The sequence below is a fragment of the Carettochelys insculpta genome, chromosome 20 (assembly GCF_033958435.1).
Source record: "Carettochelys insculpta isolate YL-2023 chromosome 20, ASM3395843v1, whole genome shotgun sequence".
Taxonomy (NCBI): domain Eukaryota; kingdom Metazoa; phylum Chordata; order Testudines; family Carettochelyidae; genus Carettochelys; species Carettochelys insculpta.
This window is the reverse complement of record NC_134156.1, coordinates 18784112-18799906: the sequence shown is the minus strand read 5'-3', so window position 1 is coordinate 18799906 and position 15795 is coordinate 18784112. Positions and strand designations below refer to the sequence as shown.

Here is a 15795-nt window from a genome sequence, read left to right as displayed (position 1 = left end):
ATTACTCAGAAGCACACTAACCAATGCTTGATTTGCACTGCCTAACTTGATGACAATTAACCGCTAGAGTATACATTTCAGATACAGTGTACACTTAACCATCACAAAGACAATATAACTGAACAGACATCTGTCATTGGTCAGCCAAATGACAACTATTAACCGTGTAACAGAATTTTGGACGGTGGCAACTTAAACAAGCCACCTTTAGCTATGGCCAAATACAGGCATTCAATCATGGTATAGCTGAACTAAGTAGTATTGCAAAATATAAAAGTTACCCAGAGAATTTACAGCTACCCGGCCAATTGAAGGTTTTTCTTCACTCTTATTCTTTACCATAAGAAAAATGCATCTGAGGTCTTTAAAAAAAAATCCTACTAGTACTATAACTGGGTTAAGAGTGTCCGCATTTAAACAGGAAGTTACTTTTGGAAAGTTCCAATGAACATAAGAGGCTAAGGATTTCTATATGCAGTTTTTAATATTCTCACTGACAGATTTAAAAGTTGGTATACATAGCAAGAAACACCTGTCACTGTTGCACATATGGCCATACTTTTGTAATGTGATCTATCTGTCTACTTACATTATAATTCTTCTGGGCCTGGAAAACTTGTGTTGGGTAGAGGTATGGGATAAAACCAAGAGGGAATTAACTGAATTCCTAACTCATAGAACTGCTATGAACAACTACATGACGAAAGAGCCTAAGAACTAGTGGAAACATGATAGGATGCAAAACAAAAATAGAAGTAAACCTAGAGGGGAAGTCAGTTTGAGTCAAGAAAAGATTGTGTAGACCAGATCCTACGGTGCAAATTGTCATAACTAGACAGACTTCAGCTGAGCTGCAATTATTTATACAAGTTAAACATCTGGCCCCAAGAGCATGTCAGAAAAATCCTGCATTAAAAAGATAAAGATAGTGGGCCAAATTTATCTCTAACACGACTTTACTAACTTATGTAAGATTTAGGCCAAAGTAATTAAAAATCCTCCTTGGATCCATAACAGTTAGGCCACAGAAATCAAAGAAGTCTAATAAAAATGTGAACAATTTAACAAGAAGTGTTTTATAATGATATAAATGGATTAGATTACACAGGATTATTTATGATGAAAGAAAAAAATGTCTTGCAACGATAACTGTAATATTTTTCCTGTTAAAAAACAGGAAGAATATGTAAAAATCTATTCAACTGTAGGAAAATAAGAAATAAAAATTAATCAAAATGCTTTCAAATAAAGTCAGCCCTAATGATCATATCACAGATAAACTAAAAGTTCCAGCATTACATGAATATATAGATGAACAAAGGCAAAAACTCACTATCTAATAAGTAAATAAAAATGGTTTACCCACACCATGAAACTATTTTCTCATGTTATAAATATTGACATCACAAATATGCTCTGATTTATGTTATCAAAGTGTGCTGGCCTAATAACCAAAAAAGCAGCTACTTAGATTGTGCTTCATTTCTCTTTACCAACAATATATATTCAAAAATCAGATGGAAAATGATACAGTGTGACATTTGCTGGTTTATAGAAATTCCTGAAATCTTAATATTTTGGGAATAGTATCTGACAAACTGCATTAACATTCTACTGTACCAGCACAACAGCACTTTTTTTCTTCTTAACCGTAAGTGGAAATACATAACATGCTTTCAAAATTTGAATCCAGTCCTACTGTTTCATTCCCCAACCATCTCGTATCAGCTTTAGAGTCAATGCAGCAGAGAGATTTAGGGAGAGATTTTTATAGGCACAAGTGGCAGTTGAGCCCCAAATTCCTACTCATCAAGGAGACATTTTCATTACAGGGAATATCGACACTGCTGCAGTCAATCTTCCATAGTTTGATTTAGCACACTTAGTAGAGATGCGCTAAATCAAACTTACAGGGAACCCGCATCAGTGCCAGTGCTCCTGACTCCTGTTAGGAGTAAGGCAACTCGACAGAAACACACACTCCCATCAACATCTGTTAGTAGAGACAGTGTGGAAGCCCGAATTAAGGTATGCTGGCTCCAGCTACATAATTAACATAGCTAGAATTTCGTACCTTAGATAATTAATGTAGATCATTACGTCTAATTATCTAATACCTTAGATAATTGTGTCCTTTGTATAATTAATGTAGCTGGAATTGCATACCTTAATTTGACCTTCCTTTGCAGTGTAGACTTGCCCTGAGAAATGGTACATAGATACTATGTATGTCTTTGAAAATATCGTCCATATAATACAAGAAATAAGGAAAGCAAACAATGTTAGGGAGAGAAGTCAAACACCAAGTATCAGCATGATTGTCTGTGTATTCATATTAACACTCTTCCCACTCTGCAATAATTAGTTTTTTAAGAAGTATTTCTATAATGAACTCAAAACCTCCAATTTTGATGACTGTTTGTTTAATTTAAAAAAAAATTATTAATTTGCCAAGAAAAAGCATGGAGTGTGCTCTCTGTCAAATAAATGTTTAGTCAAAAAGTCCATTTAATAGCCTTTTTCAGCTCCATGCTGCTTCACATCACTTTTTGTTAATTTCACACTCTATCCTTTAGCAACTCTGGTTTTAGAGTTTACAAAATTTGATTTCTGACATGGTGCACAAAAGATTTAATATAATTTAAAGTGAGAAAGAACTCATAAGCCCTGAGTCAGGGGCTCTGCTGTATTACAATTATAAATTTGGAATTATCATCAGACAAGTCACTCTGTTGCTGATGATGATCAGAAGAAAATGAAACAAATATACATTCTGAAGGAAACATCTCATTACTATGTTCTGAACATAATTCACATTGTGCACTGTCTTGATTGTCATAGATTTTGTCTTAATGGCAAAACTAATTTATACAGTGCTTGATGGAAGATAGCTGCCTGATATTAAACATGTTTGCATTATTTACTTATAGGAAATGTGTCGTATGTAATCAAATTACGTGTATATACTACGATCTGAAGACTAACTTCAGAGTAGTAGAGTGATTTATTTTTCTGTTACAGACAGCTCAAATATTCTTCTCAGAAAAACAGAAAATATAAAATTTTATTTTAATTACACTTCTGCCTTTTCACTCCTCTCCACCCACATCCAGGCCTGTTGGTAAATCCTTTCTGTGCTTTCTTTATTGCCTTGATCCAAAGCTCAATGAAGTCAGAGGAAAGAGTTCCTTACAGGTTTCAACTAATGTAAATGGTGGATTCCGTGTACCTCAAAATTTTTAAATCATGATTTGAGGACTTCAGTAACTCGGAGAGAGGCTATGGGATAGGCATATGGAAAGTTCTGTGGTCTCCAGTGTATAATCATGAAACTAAAAAATTCAATATGTTCCCTTCTGAACTTCAAGTCTACAAAGTTTCATTCTTTCCACTAACAGCTTCATTTACAAGAACCACTTTGATCAGTTATCCCCATGCTGACCTTGACTCTACCACACCTGCCCTTCTGCCAGATTTAGCTCCCTCAAAACTATTAATATAATTTACAGCTTTTACACTTCATAAAAGCAACTAACAAGATAAGTGAACAGAGGATCTTGCAACAGTTTTGCAGCGTAGTGCCACACTGCCTATCACCTCTTTATTGGTCAGACAGTGCAATGCCACATCTAACTTTGGAGCTGATCCTGAAAACTCAAATAAGTACTGACTTTTCCAAGTGCAAATTTATATTGTAAGCCCTTTAGAACAGGAACTTGTACTTTTATTTCTCGATAAAGCACCATCCACATTTTCAGCAAAGGGATAAAGAAATAGGAAATAATACTAATATGTTTCAGTTTTCTAATATAGGTCTACTTTGGGAAGAAAAGGAAAAAGCAATGCACCAGTCTTAACCATGCAAAAGCCTGTTTTCATTTTCTTTTTAAAGCAGTTCAACTTCCTCCCCTGCAATACCTTCACCATTCATGAAGAGCAAACGTACCCTTAAATGGGAAGTGTATCGGAGCCATCAGCTGTAAGGAATTCAGCACAGAATTAACATATCTTTTAAACAAAAGTGTTTGTAATTTTGTACCTGTTGGGGCTCCAGGGTATGGTGGGAGTCATGCGGACATCGGGAAACAAAATACTGTTGTCCTTGATCCTGTCCAAGGCATAATGCATTTCACAGAGGGGTAAGCGATTTAACTGAAATTGAAGTTCAACCTACAGTACAAAAGGAGTGAATGAATAAATGTATCAGAAAATACTAAATGAAGAGGACTCTTTTTACTTCAGTTTTATCTTCCGACAAATTATACTGAACTTCAAGGAAAAACTGAAGCCGACAGAATGAGATCAAAAGATGTACTATTAAGAAAACTTGCTTAAGTCCACAACCTTAGAGAAACATCATTTCTTTGTAATGTAATTTGCATGTTTGGCTATTATTAAAGAATTTCATAGTGGTTTTAGAAATAATTGAGCAATCTCATGCAGAACTGGAAAGGACTATCTTCGAAGAATCTTTTAAAAATATATTTTAAAATAGAAGCTGAAAGACAGGTTACAGAAACTATTCTGAAATATTGATCTGATCAGAAGAAATTGTCATGGACCAGTAGATGACCATACATGACACACTCCCAAGACAGGAAAAACCCATATACCGTGAGCATATTTTCCAAGTCAAAATTTGTTGACTTATTGAACTATAAAGATGCTTAAAATACCTCACGGTCTTTATAAAGATGGATTTCTGAGATTAACTGTATATTAACATGATCATTTTCTTCTTTCCAATTATGGCTGTTTTAATGCTAATAAATAAAGAATGAGAACAACAAAATCTTGGTACAAAGCCAGAAGTGTAACCACAGCACATTGGCATGCTTCATTAAACCCAGAGTTAAGCAATGAACGGTAAAATGGATTTCTACAAATGAAGCAAAAACAAAGAAATACATTTTAATTACAGAAACAGATAAAAGCTGCTACAAGGGGAAACAATTCATGAAAATTATCCAGACTATCATCTATACAGCTTTAATTTTGCATGTATTAATCTCTCCAGAAACAAATGGTCTTGATCCAAGTACTGAATAGAAGAATTACGATTAAAACAGAAATCTATATAAATAATTTGACATAAAACCACACCAATAGAAGAGAACAAATAAATTCATATTTGCTGTGATTGTTACCCTGGAAGCACAGCTCTTCATAATGGCTACATCTACACTAGCATTCCTCTCTCAAAAGAAGCATGCAAATGATGGAAACTGAACATGCAACTGACGTGTATATTTACACATCTGGCATCTCATTTGTATATTCTCCTTTCAAAAGAGCTTCTTTTGAAAGAAGAAAAGCAGTGTGGACACAGCTCTTTCAAAAATGAACCCTGTTTTCGAAAGAACCCTTCTTTCTAAAATAAAATAGGAATAAGGGTTCCTTTGAAAACAGGGTTTATTTTTGAAACAGCCACCTCTACATTGCTTTTCTTCTTTCGAACTGAGAATATGAGGTGCCAAATATGTAAATCTGTGCCTCATTTGTATTTTCAATTTCCATCGTTTGCATGCCTCTTTTGCAAAAGGAATGCTGGGGTAGACGTAGGTAGTATGATAACAAGCAAATAATCATGTAAGCACACTCAGAGTGCCACAAGACTGTTATAACCAAGACAGTCTCCCCAGATAGATCAGTTTAGCTAACTGCACATGCGTATCTGTTGGTTCTGCTGAAGCATAGCAGCACTTGGGCTGGATAGAGAGAGAGTGCACAGCTCTCACAGACAATTTTGTGCCATCAGCAAGCACTTTAACTCATGGACCCTTGCCATGGAATCTGGCAACCCTGCACATGCAAAGCAGTAAAGAAAATGTCTTATGGGCCACACGTAGAACCCCAATGGGCCAGAGGATGCCCAAGCTGATGTTTATGAATGGGTACTCATCAAGAAATACATTGACTGCAACACGCACTAAGAACACTTGTACTTCTATGGCAACCTTCACTCTAGGATCTCAAAGCACTTTAGAAAAGTGATTAAGTACTACTTTCCCCATTTTATAGATGGGAAAATGAAGGGACTCAACAGTGACTTACTCAAGACCTCACAACAACTCTGCAATAGAGCTGCAAATTGAATTTAGGGGTTAAACTCCAAGGCTGTGGCCACACTTGGCCAAAACTTCGAAATGGCCAGATTACTAATGAGGCACTCATCAGCATTAGGACGCTTCCGGCCACAGCACTTCGAAAGAGCCACTTTCGAAAGCGTGCAGCTCGGTGTGGCTACATAGGGGTCCTTTTTGAAAGGACTCTGCTCCTTTCGAAATCCCCTTATTTCTCTCAGCGGATTATTGATCATTCCACTGTATCAACAACATGCTATCTCAGGTGGAATCAAAACCCAATAAAAACAGACCTCAGAACTTCTCTAATGCAGGCAATAGTATCACCTTACTGTTGTAATCCTCATTCTTCGTTAGTTGTTACATCCCAGAGTTAATAATTGCTTGTGAAATCACTTCATAATTTAGGGCCCAATTTTGCAAACTCAACGGTCAATGTTTCAATTATTCCATTTTAGGGTATGCAAGGTTAGGCTCTTAACAATGAAAGCTCACTGGGGCTGGAACCTGCCGAATCTACCTTAAGCTCGGCGCTCTTGTACAGTAATATGTGTACAGTAATATGAACAGTACCAATATTTACTAAAAGAGGCCAAATCCAGCCCTGGATAAAGTCTAATAGAGGTAATACAGCAGTGGTTGTTATATTAGGGCAGAATCTGCTCCAAAAGTTGGAAACCTCTTAAAAAAATCAATACAAAAACTTAATATTCACCCCATCTTGCTTAGTTTTACGTAAAATATAAAGGCAACCACCTAAAGAGCTAAAGGTGACATCATAGCATTCAATATGGTGTTCACTTAGCACGGCAAATACTATAGGGTTATATCTGTATCACAGAACTGGAAGAGCCCTTGGGGGTGGGGGTCTTCAAGTGCAGTCCCCTGCACTCACAGCAGGACCTATCACCATTCCTAACAGATATAGTTTTTTTAAATCTAACCTGCCCCAGAACTGAACTCACAACACTAGGTTTACAAGGACAAAGCTCTAACCACTGAGCTACCAAACTCTCTAATACAGAACACTCTGATCTGGTAATATCCGTCATCTGGCATGATTTTAGTTAGCCAGATACCCACCTATCATGGGTGCGGCCATCTCCCGCAACCCCATAAAATCTGTCCAGTCCTGGTTCTCAAGAGTTCTATGCTATTCCTTAGCTCTAATTTACCCCAAATGTCTTCTAAGAGCCTAATAATCAGCGCAAGTGCTACTAGACAATATTGACTTCCCGTGTCTTGGCAAATTCTCTAGTCTGGTACCAGTAAGGTCTCAAGGATTCCAGAATAGGGAAGTTCAACCTGTACATGATTTTCAAAAGTTACTTAATTAAGGAATCTCTTTTTCTATAGCCCAGGTTACTTTAGAATGTGAGCCTACCAAATGCTGCATATAACACACATTTTATGTTTACCAATACACCTTGAGTATATTTTTAATATACCTTTTAGAAATAGTAATAAAATACTAGGACGTTGCATTATTCTGGGGATGTTTACACTATTTTCTGAACCAGTCACTGGATAAATCCCTTAACCAGGTACACAGGAACTATATTCTAGACTGGCAGAAAGGAACCTTGAATCATTAAACTTGGGTGTTAAGCACTGAGAGGATACCCTCACTGTGCTAAGTGCTGGACACACCTACCACCTTTTAGGACACAACTCATGCTTCTGCTTTGACATGATCTTTCCTCACCTCAGTCAACATCAATTTCCCATCTTCAGTGGTTGTCCAACACTGATCCCCACAGCCCTTCAAGACGCACGTCTCTCTACATTCTTCTTAACACCAACAGCCAAAGTCCTAGATCTCATCCCCACCACGTTCAGCACCCTCCTTTCCTCTCACAATCACAGCAGACTGGACGTAACCTTATTCTTCATGGGAGGATTCTTTAATGCTAAGCACATAGTCCATGTTGGCGTTGGTGACAAGCTATAATAAAATCCTTTGAAACCCCAGCTTCAGTGTCCTAACCAACATTACATCATGAGTCAGTGGCAGAGAAAGAAACAGACTCCAAGATTCCTTGCTCCTAGGCCTCTGTTCTAAACACTTTTTTCATGATCTTAAGAACATAAGAACATAAGAATGGCCATACTGGGTCAGACCAAAGGTCCATCCAGCCCAGCATCCCATCTGCCGACGGTGGCCAATGCCAGGTGCCCCAGAGAAGGAGAACAGAAGACAATGATCAAGTGATTTATCACCTGCCATCCATCTCCTGCCCTTGTTATGAAGGCTAGGGCACCATACTTTATCCCTGGCTAATAGCCATTTATGGACCTAACCTGCAAAAATTTATCAAGCTCTTTTTTAAACCCTAATAGAGTCCTGGCCTTCACAGCCTCCTCGGGCAAGGAGTTCCACAGGTTGACTGTGCGCTGTGTGAAGAAAAATTTCCTTTTATTAGTTTTGAACCTACTACCCATCAATTTCATTTGGTGTCCCCTAGTTCTTGTATTATGGGAAAAGGTAAATAATTTTTCTATATTCACTTTCTCCACACCATTCATGATTTTATATACCTCTATCATATCGCCCCTCAATCGCCTTTTTTCCAAACTGAAAAGTCCCAGTCTCTCTAGCCTCTCCCCATATGGGACCCGTTCCAAGCCCCTAATCATCTTAGTCGCCCTTTTCTGAACCTTTTCTAATGCCAATATATCTTTTTTGAGGTGAGGAGACCACATCTGCACGCAGTACTCGAGATGTGGGCGTACCATAGTTTTATATAGGGGAAGTATGATATCTTTTGTCTTATTATCGATCCCTTTTTTAATAATTCCTAACATCCTATTTGCCTTACTAACTGCCGCTGCACACTGCGTGGATGTCTTCAGAGAACTATCCACTATAACTCCAAGATCCCTTTCCTGATCTGTCGTAGCTAAATTTGACCCCATCATGTAGTACGTGTAATTTGGGTTATTTTTTCCAACATGCATTACCTTACACTTACCCACATTAAATTTCATTTGCCATTTTGCTGCCCAATCACTCAGTTTGCTGAGATCTTTTTGTAGTTCTTCACAATCCCTTTTGCTTTTGACTGTCCTGAACAACTTGGTGTCATCTGCAAACTTTGCCACCTCACTGCTTACCTCATTTTCTAGATCATTGATGAACAAGTTGAACAGGATCGGTCCCAGGACTGAGCCCTGGGGAACACCACTAGTTACCCCCCTCCATTGTGAAAATTTACCATTTATTCCAACCCTTTGTTTTCTGTCTTTTAACCAATTCCCGATCCATGAAAGGACCTTTCCTCCTATCCCATGACCACCTAATTTAAATAAAAGCCTTTGGTGTGGGACCGTGTCAAAGGCTTTCTGGAAATCTAGGTATATTATGTCCACTGGGTGCCCCTTGTCCACATGTTTATTAACCCCTTCAAAGAATTCTAATAGATTAGACAGACACGACTTCCCTCTGCAGAAACCATGCTGACTTTTGCCCAACAATTCGTGCTCTTCTATGTGCCTTGCAATTTTACTCTTTACTAGTGTTTCTACTAATTTGCCTGGTACTGATGTTAAACTTATCGGTCTATAATTGCCAGGATCTCCTCTAGAGCCTTTTTTAAATATTGGTGTTATATTGGCCGTCTTCCAGTCATTTGGTACCAAAGTGGATTTAAAGGATAGGTTACAAACCACTGTTAATAACTCCGCAATTTCACATTTGAGTTCTTTCAGAACCCTTGGGTGAACGCCGTCTGGTCCTGGAGACTTGTTACTATTCAGCTTATCAATTAATTCCAAAACCTCCTCTAATGTCACTTCAATCTGAGTGAGTTCCTCAGATTTGTTGCCTAAAAAGGCTGGCTCAGATTTAGGAACCTCTGTAACATCTTCAGCCGTGAAGACTGAAGCAAAGAAATCATTTAATCGCTCCGCAATGGCACTGTCTTCCTTGATCGCTCCTTTTATATCTTTATCATCCAAGGGCCCCACTGCTTTTTTAGCAGGCTTCCTGCTTCTAATGTATTTAAAAAACATTTTACTATTGTTTTTTGAATTTTTGGCTAGCTGTTCCTCAAACTCTTTTTTGGCTTTTCTTACTACATTATGACAGTTAATTTGGGAGTGTTTATGTTCCTTTCTATTTTCCTCACTAGGATTTGACTTCCACTTTTTAAAAGCTGCCCTTTTCTCTCTCACTGCCTTTTTAACATGGCTGTTTAGCCATGGCGGTTCTTTGTTAGGTCTCTTACTGTGTTTTTTTATTTGGGGTATACATTTAAGTTGGGCCTCTAGTATGGTGTCTTTAAACAGTTTCCATGCAGCTTCCAGGGATTTTAGTTTAATTACTCTACCTTTTAGTTTCTGTTTAACTAGCTTCCTCATTTTAGTGTAATTCCCCTTTTTGAAATTAAATGCCAGAGTGTTTGACCGCTGCGGTGTTCTTCCCAACACAGGAATATTAAAAGTTATTATATTGTGGTCACTATTTCCAAGCGGTCCAGTAACAGTTACCTCTTGGACCAGATCCTGCGTTCCAGTCAAGACTAGATCGAGAATCGACTCTCCCCTTGTGGGTTCCTGTACTAGCTGCTCCAAGAAGCAGTCATTTAAGGCATCAAGAAATTTAATCTCTGAATCCCGTCCTGAGGTGACATGCACCCAATCAATATGGGGATAATTGAAATCTCCTATTATTACCGTGTTTTTTATTTTGATAGCCTCTCTAATCTCCCTCATCATTTCAGCATCACTATCACTGTCCTGGTTAGGTGGTCGGTAATATATTCCTAATGCCATATTCATATTAGAGGAATGAATTGTTATCCATAATGATTCTATGGAACATTTTGATTCCTTTAGGATTTTTACTTTATTTGATTCTATATTATCCTTCACATATAGTACCACTCCGCCACCCGCACGACCTGTTCTGTCTTTCCGATATAATTTATATCCCGGTATGATAGTGTCCCACTGATTTTCCTCATTCCACCATGTTTCTGAGATGCCTATTATGTCAACTTCCTCCTTTGATATGAGGTACTCCAGTTCACCCATCTTATTAGACAGACTCCTAGCATTAGTGTAAAAGCATGTTAGAAAACTACCACTATTTATATGTCCGCCTTTCACAGACGCGTTGGATTTTTTTATGCATGATTGTTTCACATCTGATCTTGCCCATATATTATTTCCCACGTTCCCTATCTGACTAACTTCTAGGGAATCCCTGTCTATGGAGCCTCGTGTAAGAGAAGTCTCCGTCCGATCCAGGTGCTCCCCCGCACTTGAAAGAGTATGAGTTTTCAACAGTGCATGAAGAGAGGTCACAATTCATTGGTCTCTAAAAACGTTCCTATACTACTAAAGAGGCAATGTCAAGATAAATTTAACTAAGTTTTTAGAATGTATGTTCCAGTGGAAACCCCTTCAAAATAGTTTGTCCATTTTTTTGGTCTGTTTTTATCTTTGTATAAACATATCACAGGAGTTTTTCACCTGTGGATGACTAGAAGTGTCTTCCTAACAAATGACTATGGCCCCAACCTTGCAATTGGGGCTACACAGGAACAAAGCTCTGCCAATGCAAGACTGGGGCTTATAATGTAAAAACACACAAACTAGCCATCTTGCAAAGTGCTGTAAAATGCACCAAGTACATAAACAGGAAAAGTCTTTTTTTTAAGTATTTCATTGAAGAGAATGAACGACAACTGGGACACACTGGACAAAATGGCCAAAGACAGACAGAAGTGGAGGACCTTTACTGATGCCCTACAGCCAGCGGGCGAAGCAGGCTTTAACTAACTAACTAACAAAAATTGTAGATAGAAATGTGATTTTCATGTTGGCATGGCCCCATAACAGCCCTTTCTTAGAATCTGAGTTAAAGTCAAAAATCTCTTACTAGCTGTAAGTATTTTGCCATTGTACCTTATAATACATACAGATGTTTTAATCTAATTTGTATTAACTCCTGTTTGATATGCTGTTTTGTGAAGTACTTTGATACTATTTGGAAAAGAGTGGTATGTTACCTGCATTATCGTTCTTCATTCCACTACAAGGGAACAGTGGGGAAAGGAATTAAGAGTTCCATTGCCAGTAAAGAGAAAACAACATGGAAACATGTGGGCAGTCAAAAATTATCCTGACATGGCCTACCAAGAGGTATGCACCAAGACAGCAGAGACCAGGAAGAAAGAGTACTTCACACTGAACAATGGTTATGTCCATTGCACCACTAAGAAGGATGCCTTTAATAAAATCAGAACTGCAAAACATATTAAGGTGCCTCCATTACAAGAAAAGCAGGGCACCAGCAAAAATGCATGATCAGGGAGGATTTTTACTTAGATTGCTGACAGAGATATGAATCAAACTATATATTTTATTCACAGACCACAGCAATAGGACAGATCTGGTGAGCATTCAAAATGAAACATGAAATACTGGGTCCATCTTAGTCGATGGTAAAACTTTTATTGACTTCAGTATATCCAAAGTATATGGGATCAGAAACTGAACTCGCTATTAATTTTTTACTCAATTGTCCATCAGTCCTTGCATTGAAGAACCGTCCCTGAAATCAGGGCTAATTAGAATCTATATAAAGGGCTTTAGGATTTGACCATTGGTTCTCTAGCACATTTACAAAGTATTACACTTCTTTATGAATAACTGTAGGACCCAATTCTCATTACTGGATATTGGAATCCTAAGATGACAGATCCGAGCAACTCACTCCGAGTTTCATAAGAAGCTTTAAAAGAAAAAAATGAGTCAAAGTTACTAAAAACCCCAACTCATTTTGCAGTCCAGTGGAGTTTATTGACAGAGTTAGTTAGAGCCCTTAATTGTTGATTTACGAAAACAAACACAAAGTACTCAGCATCATAAAAGTCTTGTAGACTAATTATCCATGTTAAATGAAGACATTAGGATCCTTGCACGTTCTCACAAAACTGAATGGAAGGTGACATCCTCCATACAAATTGATTTATTTCAATCAATCAATTTCAGTGGCCTTAATTTGGGATTATTTCAACTAGGTAGCAGAGTCAATCCCCTTATCTCTAATAAGGGAAATAGTGGGAGGATGGAATTATTTGATTTTTGTTAACTAGAGTTTATGCTTCCTTGTTCTAGAGCAGGATGCATTTACTTTACCTAACTATCCTGTCCATAAACCGCACATTACTTAAGGCAAAGCTTTCTATTTTGATCCATTTCCTGCTGATTCCAAAGTAAACAAAGCACTGACTGTACCTCCAATACTGTTTGCTGTGACAATGGTGCTGTAAATCTTAATGTTGTGAAGGGATTCCTCCATCAACGACATCTGGTGGAGGGAGATTTAGTGCGCCTCTTACACGGATACATTAGCATTTTCATTCTAGTTTCTTGTATTCAATTGCACAATTTCTTCACCTAACTATGGACAGTTTTTCCAGATCCTGCCAAGACTTTGGGCTGAAGAACACTAACATAACGTGCCAAGGAGTTGAAGCACCTGCCACCAAGATCAACAACTATGAATTTGAACCCAAATAACTTAGGTCCACTATCACAGTCAATCTTTCATCTGAAACAGAACACAGCATCTTGCACTGGAAAAGGCACCACAACAATGTCTAGAGTAGGTATAGCAAAACAAACGGACAGAACAAAGATCTGTGTTTATCATGCACGTGTTATCAGCAAACTTTTCTATGCAAGTGAGACATGGACTTTATACTTTCATCAGGAAAAGAGGCTCAATCCCTTTTATGTTTGTTACCTTGAATCTTTGGAATCTCCTGGAGGGACAGAGTCGCCAACACTGTGATTCTCAAATAGGCCAGTATACCCAGCATGAAAACACTCCTCAGGTATGCCTTCACTGGCACAGGCACGTGTGCCGAATGAATGATACACACATCTCAAAGCATATCCACTATCTGGAAACACACCCAAAGGTTGCCCAAAATTGAGTTCCAAGGATGTGTGCAACTGAGACCTCACAGAAACACACATGAATGCAGACAAATGGGAAGATAACATTCAAGATCACAGCCTTTGGAAACAGGAGCTTATACAAAGATCTCCGGAGTTATGAGAGGAAGCAGTGCGGCTTGCAGAAAGATCCCCAAAAGTCAAAATATCACCTTTAAGTATAAAAGATGTGGCAGAGATTCTCTCTCTCGAGTGGGTCTCTTCAGCCCCATTTGCAGATGCCATAAGACAACTGAGTAAATTCTTTACCTCTCAGGGGTGCACACTTGTGGTCTTTTAAGACTGAAGGATGTCTGCTACTACCTGTAAGAGGAACTGGGCCATACTAAATCTTCCTACTAACAAATCATTTGAAATGCCTAGCTTTTAATGAGCACACAGATGTAGGATAACTAACCATTCTTATTCGAATGTGTGTCAGTGTGGAAACTGCTATTGGCAATGGGGAAGTAGTATTTTCTTTGAAGTTGAGAATAGGAGTTTCAGCTACGTTAGCCTAATAGTAATTGTAGTACAGTAGAGTCTCAATATTCACAAACCTAGATTATTTGCAAGCAGCCACTTCCCTGGGGCTCTGGGCAGGTAGCACTGGCAGGCATGGCTTCCCCGGAGCCCCAGGGAGGAATGCCAGCAGCTGTGGCTTCTACAGGGGTCTGGGTAGGGAGCCCCAACAGCCATGGCTTCCCTGGGGCTCCCAGGCCCCCGTATTCTCAAAATTCAACATTTGTGAGGGTTGTCAACACAGAATAATCACGAATGTTGAGACCCTACTGTACTGCTCTCTCATACCCAGCATTTGGCAGCCAAATCCAAGGAATAATGCTTCACAAAGGTCAGCAGATTGTTCTGCATTTTGCAGATCTTGGACACAGATTTATATCTGAAGCAGGAGGAAAGTGTTGCCTGAGGTCTGGTTGAGTGTGTCCGGACACTGAGCAACAGAGGTACTTAAGCCAATGAGTGACACACCAGAATGCAGGGAGTTATCCAGAACTGATATTCTCTGTGAGAAGGTAGCTTTACAAAGCACAACTATAGCAATAATTAGAGGAGGTGGACACTTGTCCCTATAGAATGTCATATTGCAGAGTTCAGCCATAAGTGCTTGAAGCTCACTCCCTTCTCCTAGCCCAAGTAACAGACATTAGGAAGATGGTCTTCAAAGTGAGATGTTGCAGGGAACAGTTTCACAGAGATGCTCCATATGTCTCAGGAGAACTAATGAGGTCCCAGGCAGGAATAGATTCTCTGCCCACTGACTTAATGTATAATGGCCCATTGTGAAATTTTGCTACCATGGGATAAGAAAAGACTAAGCCCAATTGTATAGACTGATGACATGCTGAGAATGCAAGCTAAACCTTAATCAAGCTGAAGAAGAGGCTGGGATGTGTTAAGTGTAATAAGCAGCTGAGGTTCTGATGTATCAAGACCTAGACTGTCCCTACATGCATGCTGGGGGGTCATACCAAGAACCTCTTATTTAGATGACTATATTCTTCCAGCAAAGGTTTTCTTGCTATTTATTATGACTTCTGAGACATGTAGGGAGCAGTCTCTGTCTGTGGTAGCCAGAAGCCATGCCTTCAGATCCAGTGATTTTAGCTCTGGATGGAGTATCTGGTCATGATGTCAACAACTGGGGAGATGGGTCAGAGTACAAGGCCTGCAAGATAAAACTGACTCCTCCAGTACAGAGCTCAGAATTATCATTGAAACATCTCTTTTCACTTTGAAAATC

General features: G+C 38.7%; 1 protein-coding gene across 6 annotated transcripts in view; it reads right to left on the bottom strand.

Annotated features, from left to right (window-relative positions):
* HELZ (helicase with zinc finger) overlaps positions 1 to 15795 on the bottom strand; it is a 207137-nt gene that overhangs the window by 104379 nt on the left and 86963 nt on the right. For all 6 annotated transcript variants that reach the window (XM_075014565.1, XM_075014569.1, XM_075014570.1 and 3 more), the window contains exon 13: positions 4040 to 4170. In XM_075014565.1, the coding sequence (XP_074870666.1) occupies positions 4040 to 4170 (131 nt within the window). The remainder of the gene's footprint in view (positions 1 to 4039; positions 4171 to 15795) is intronic.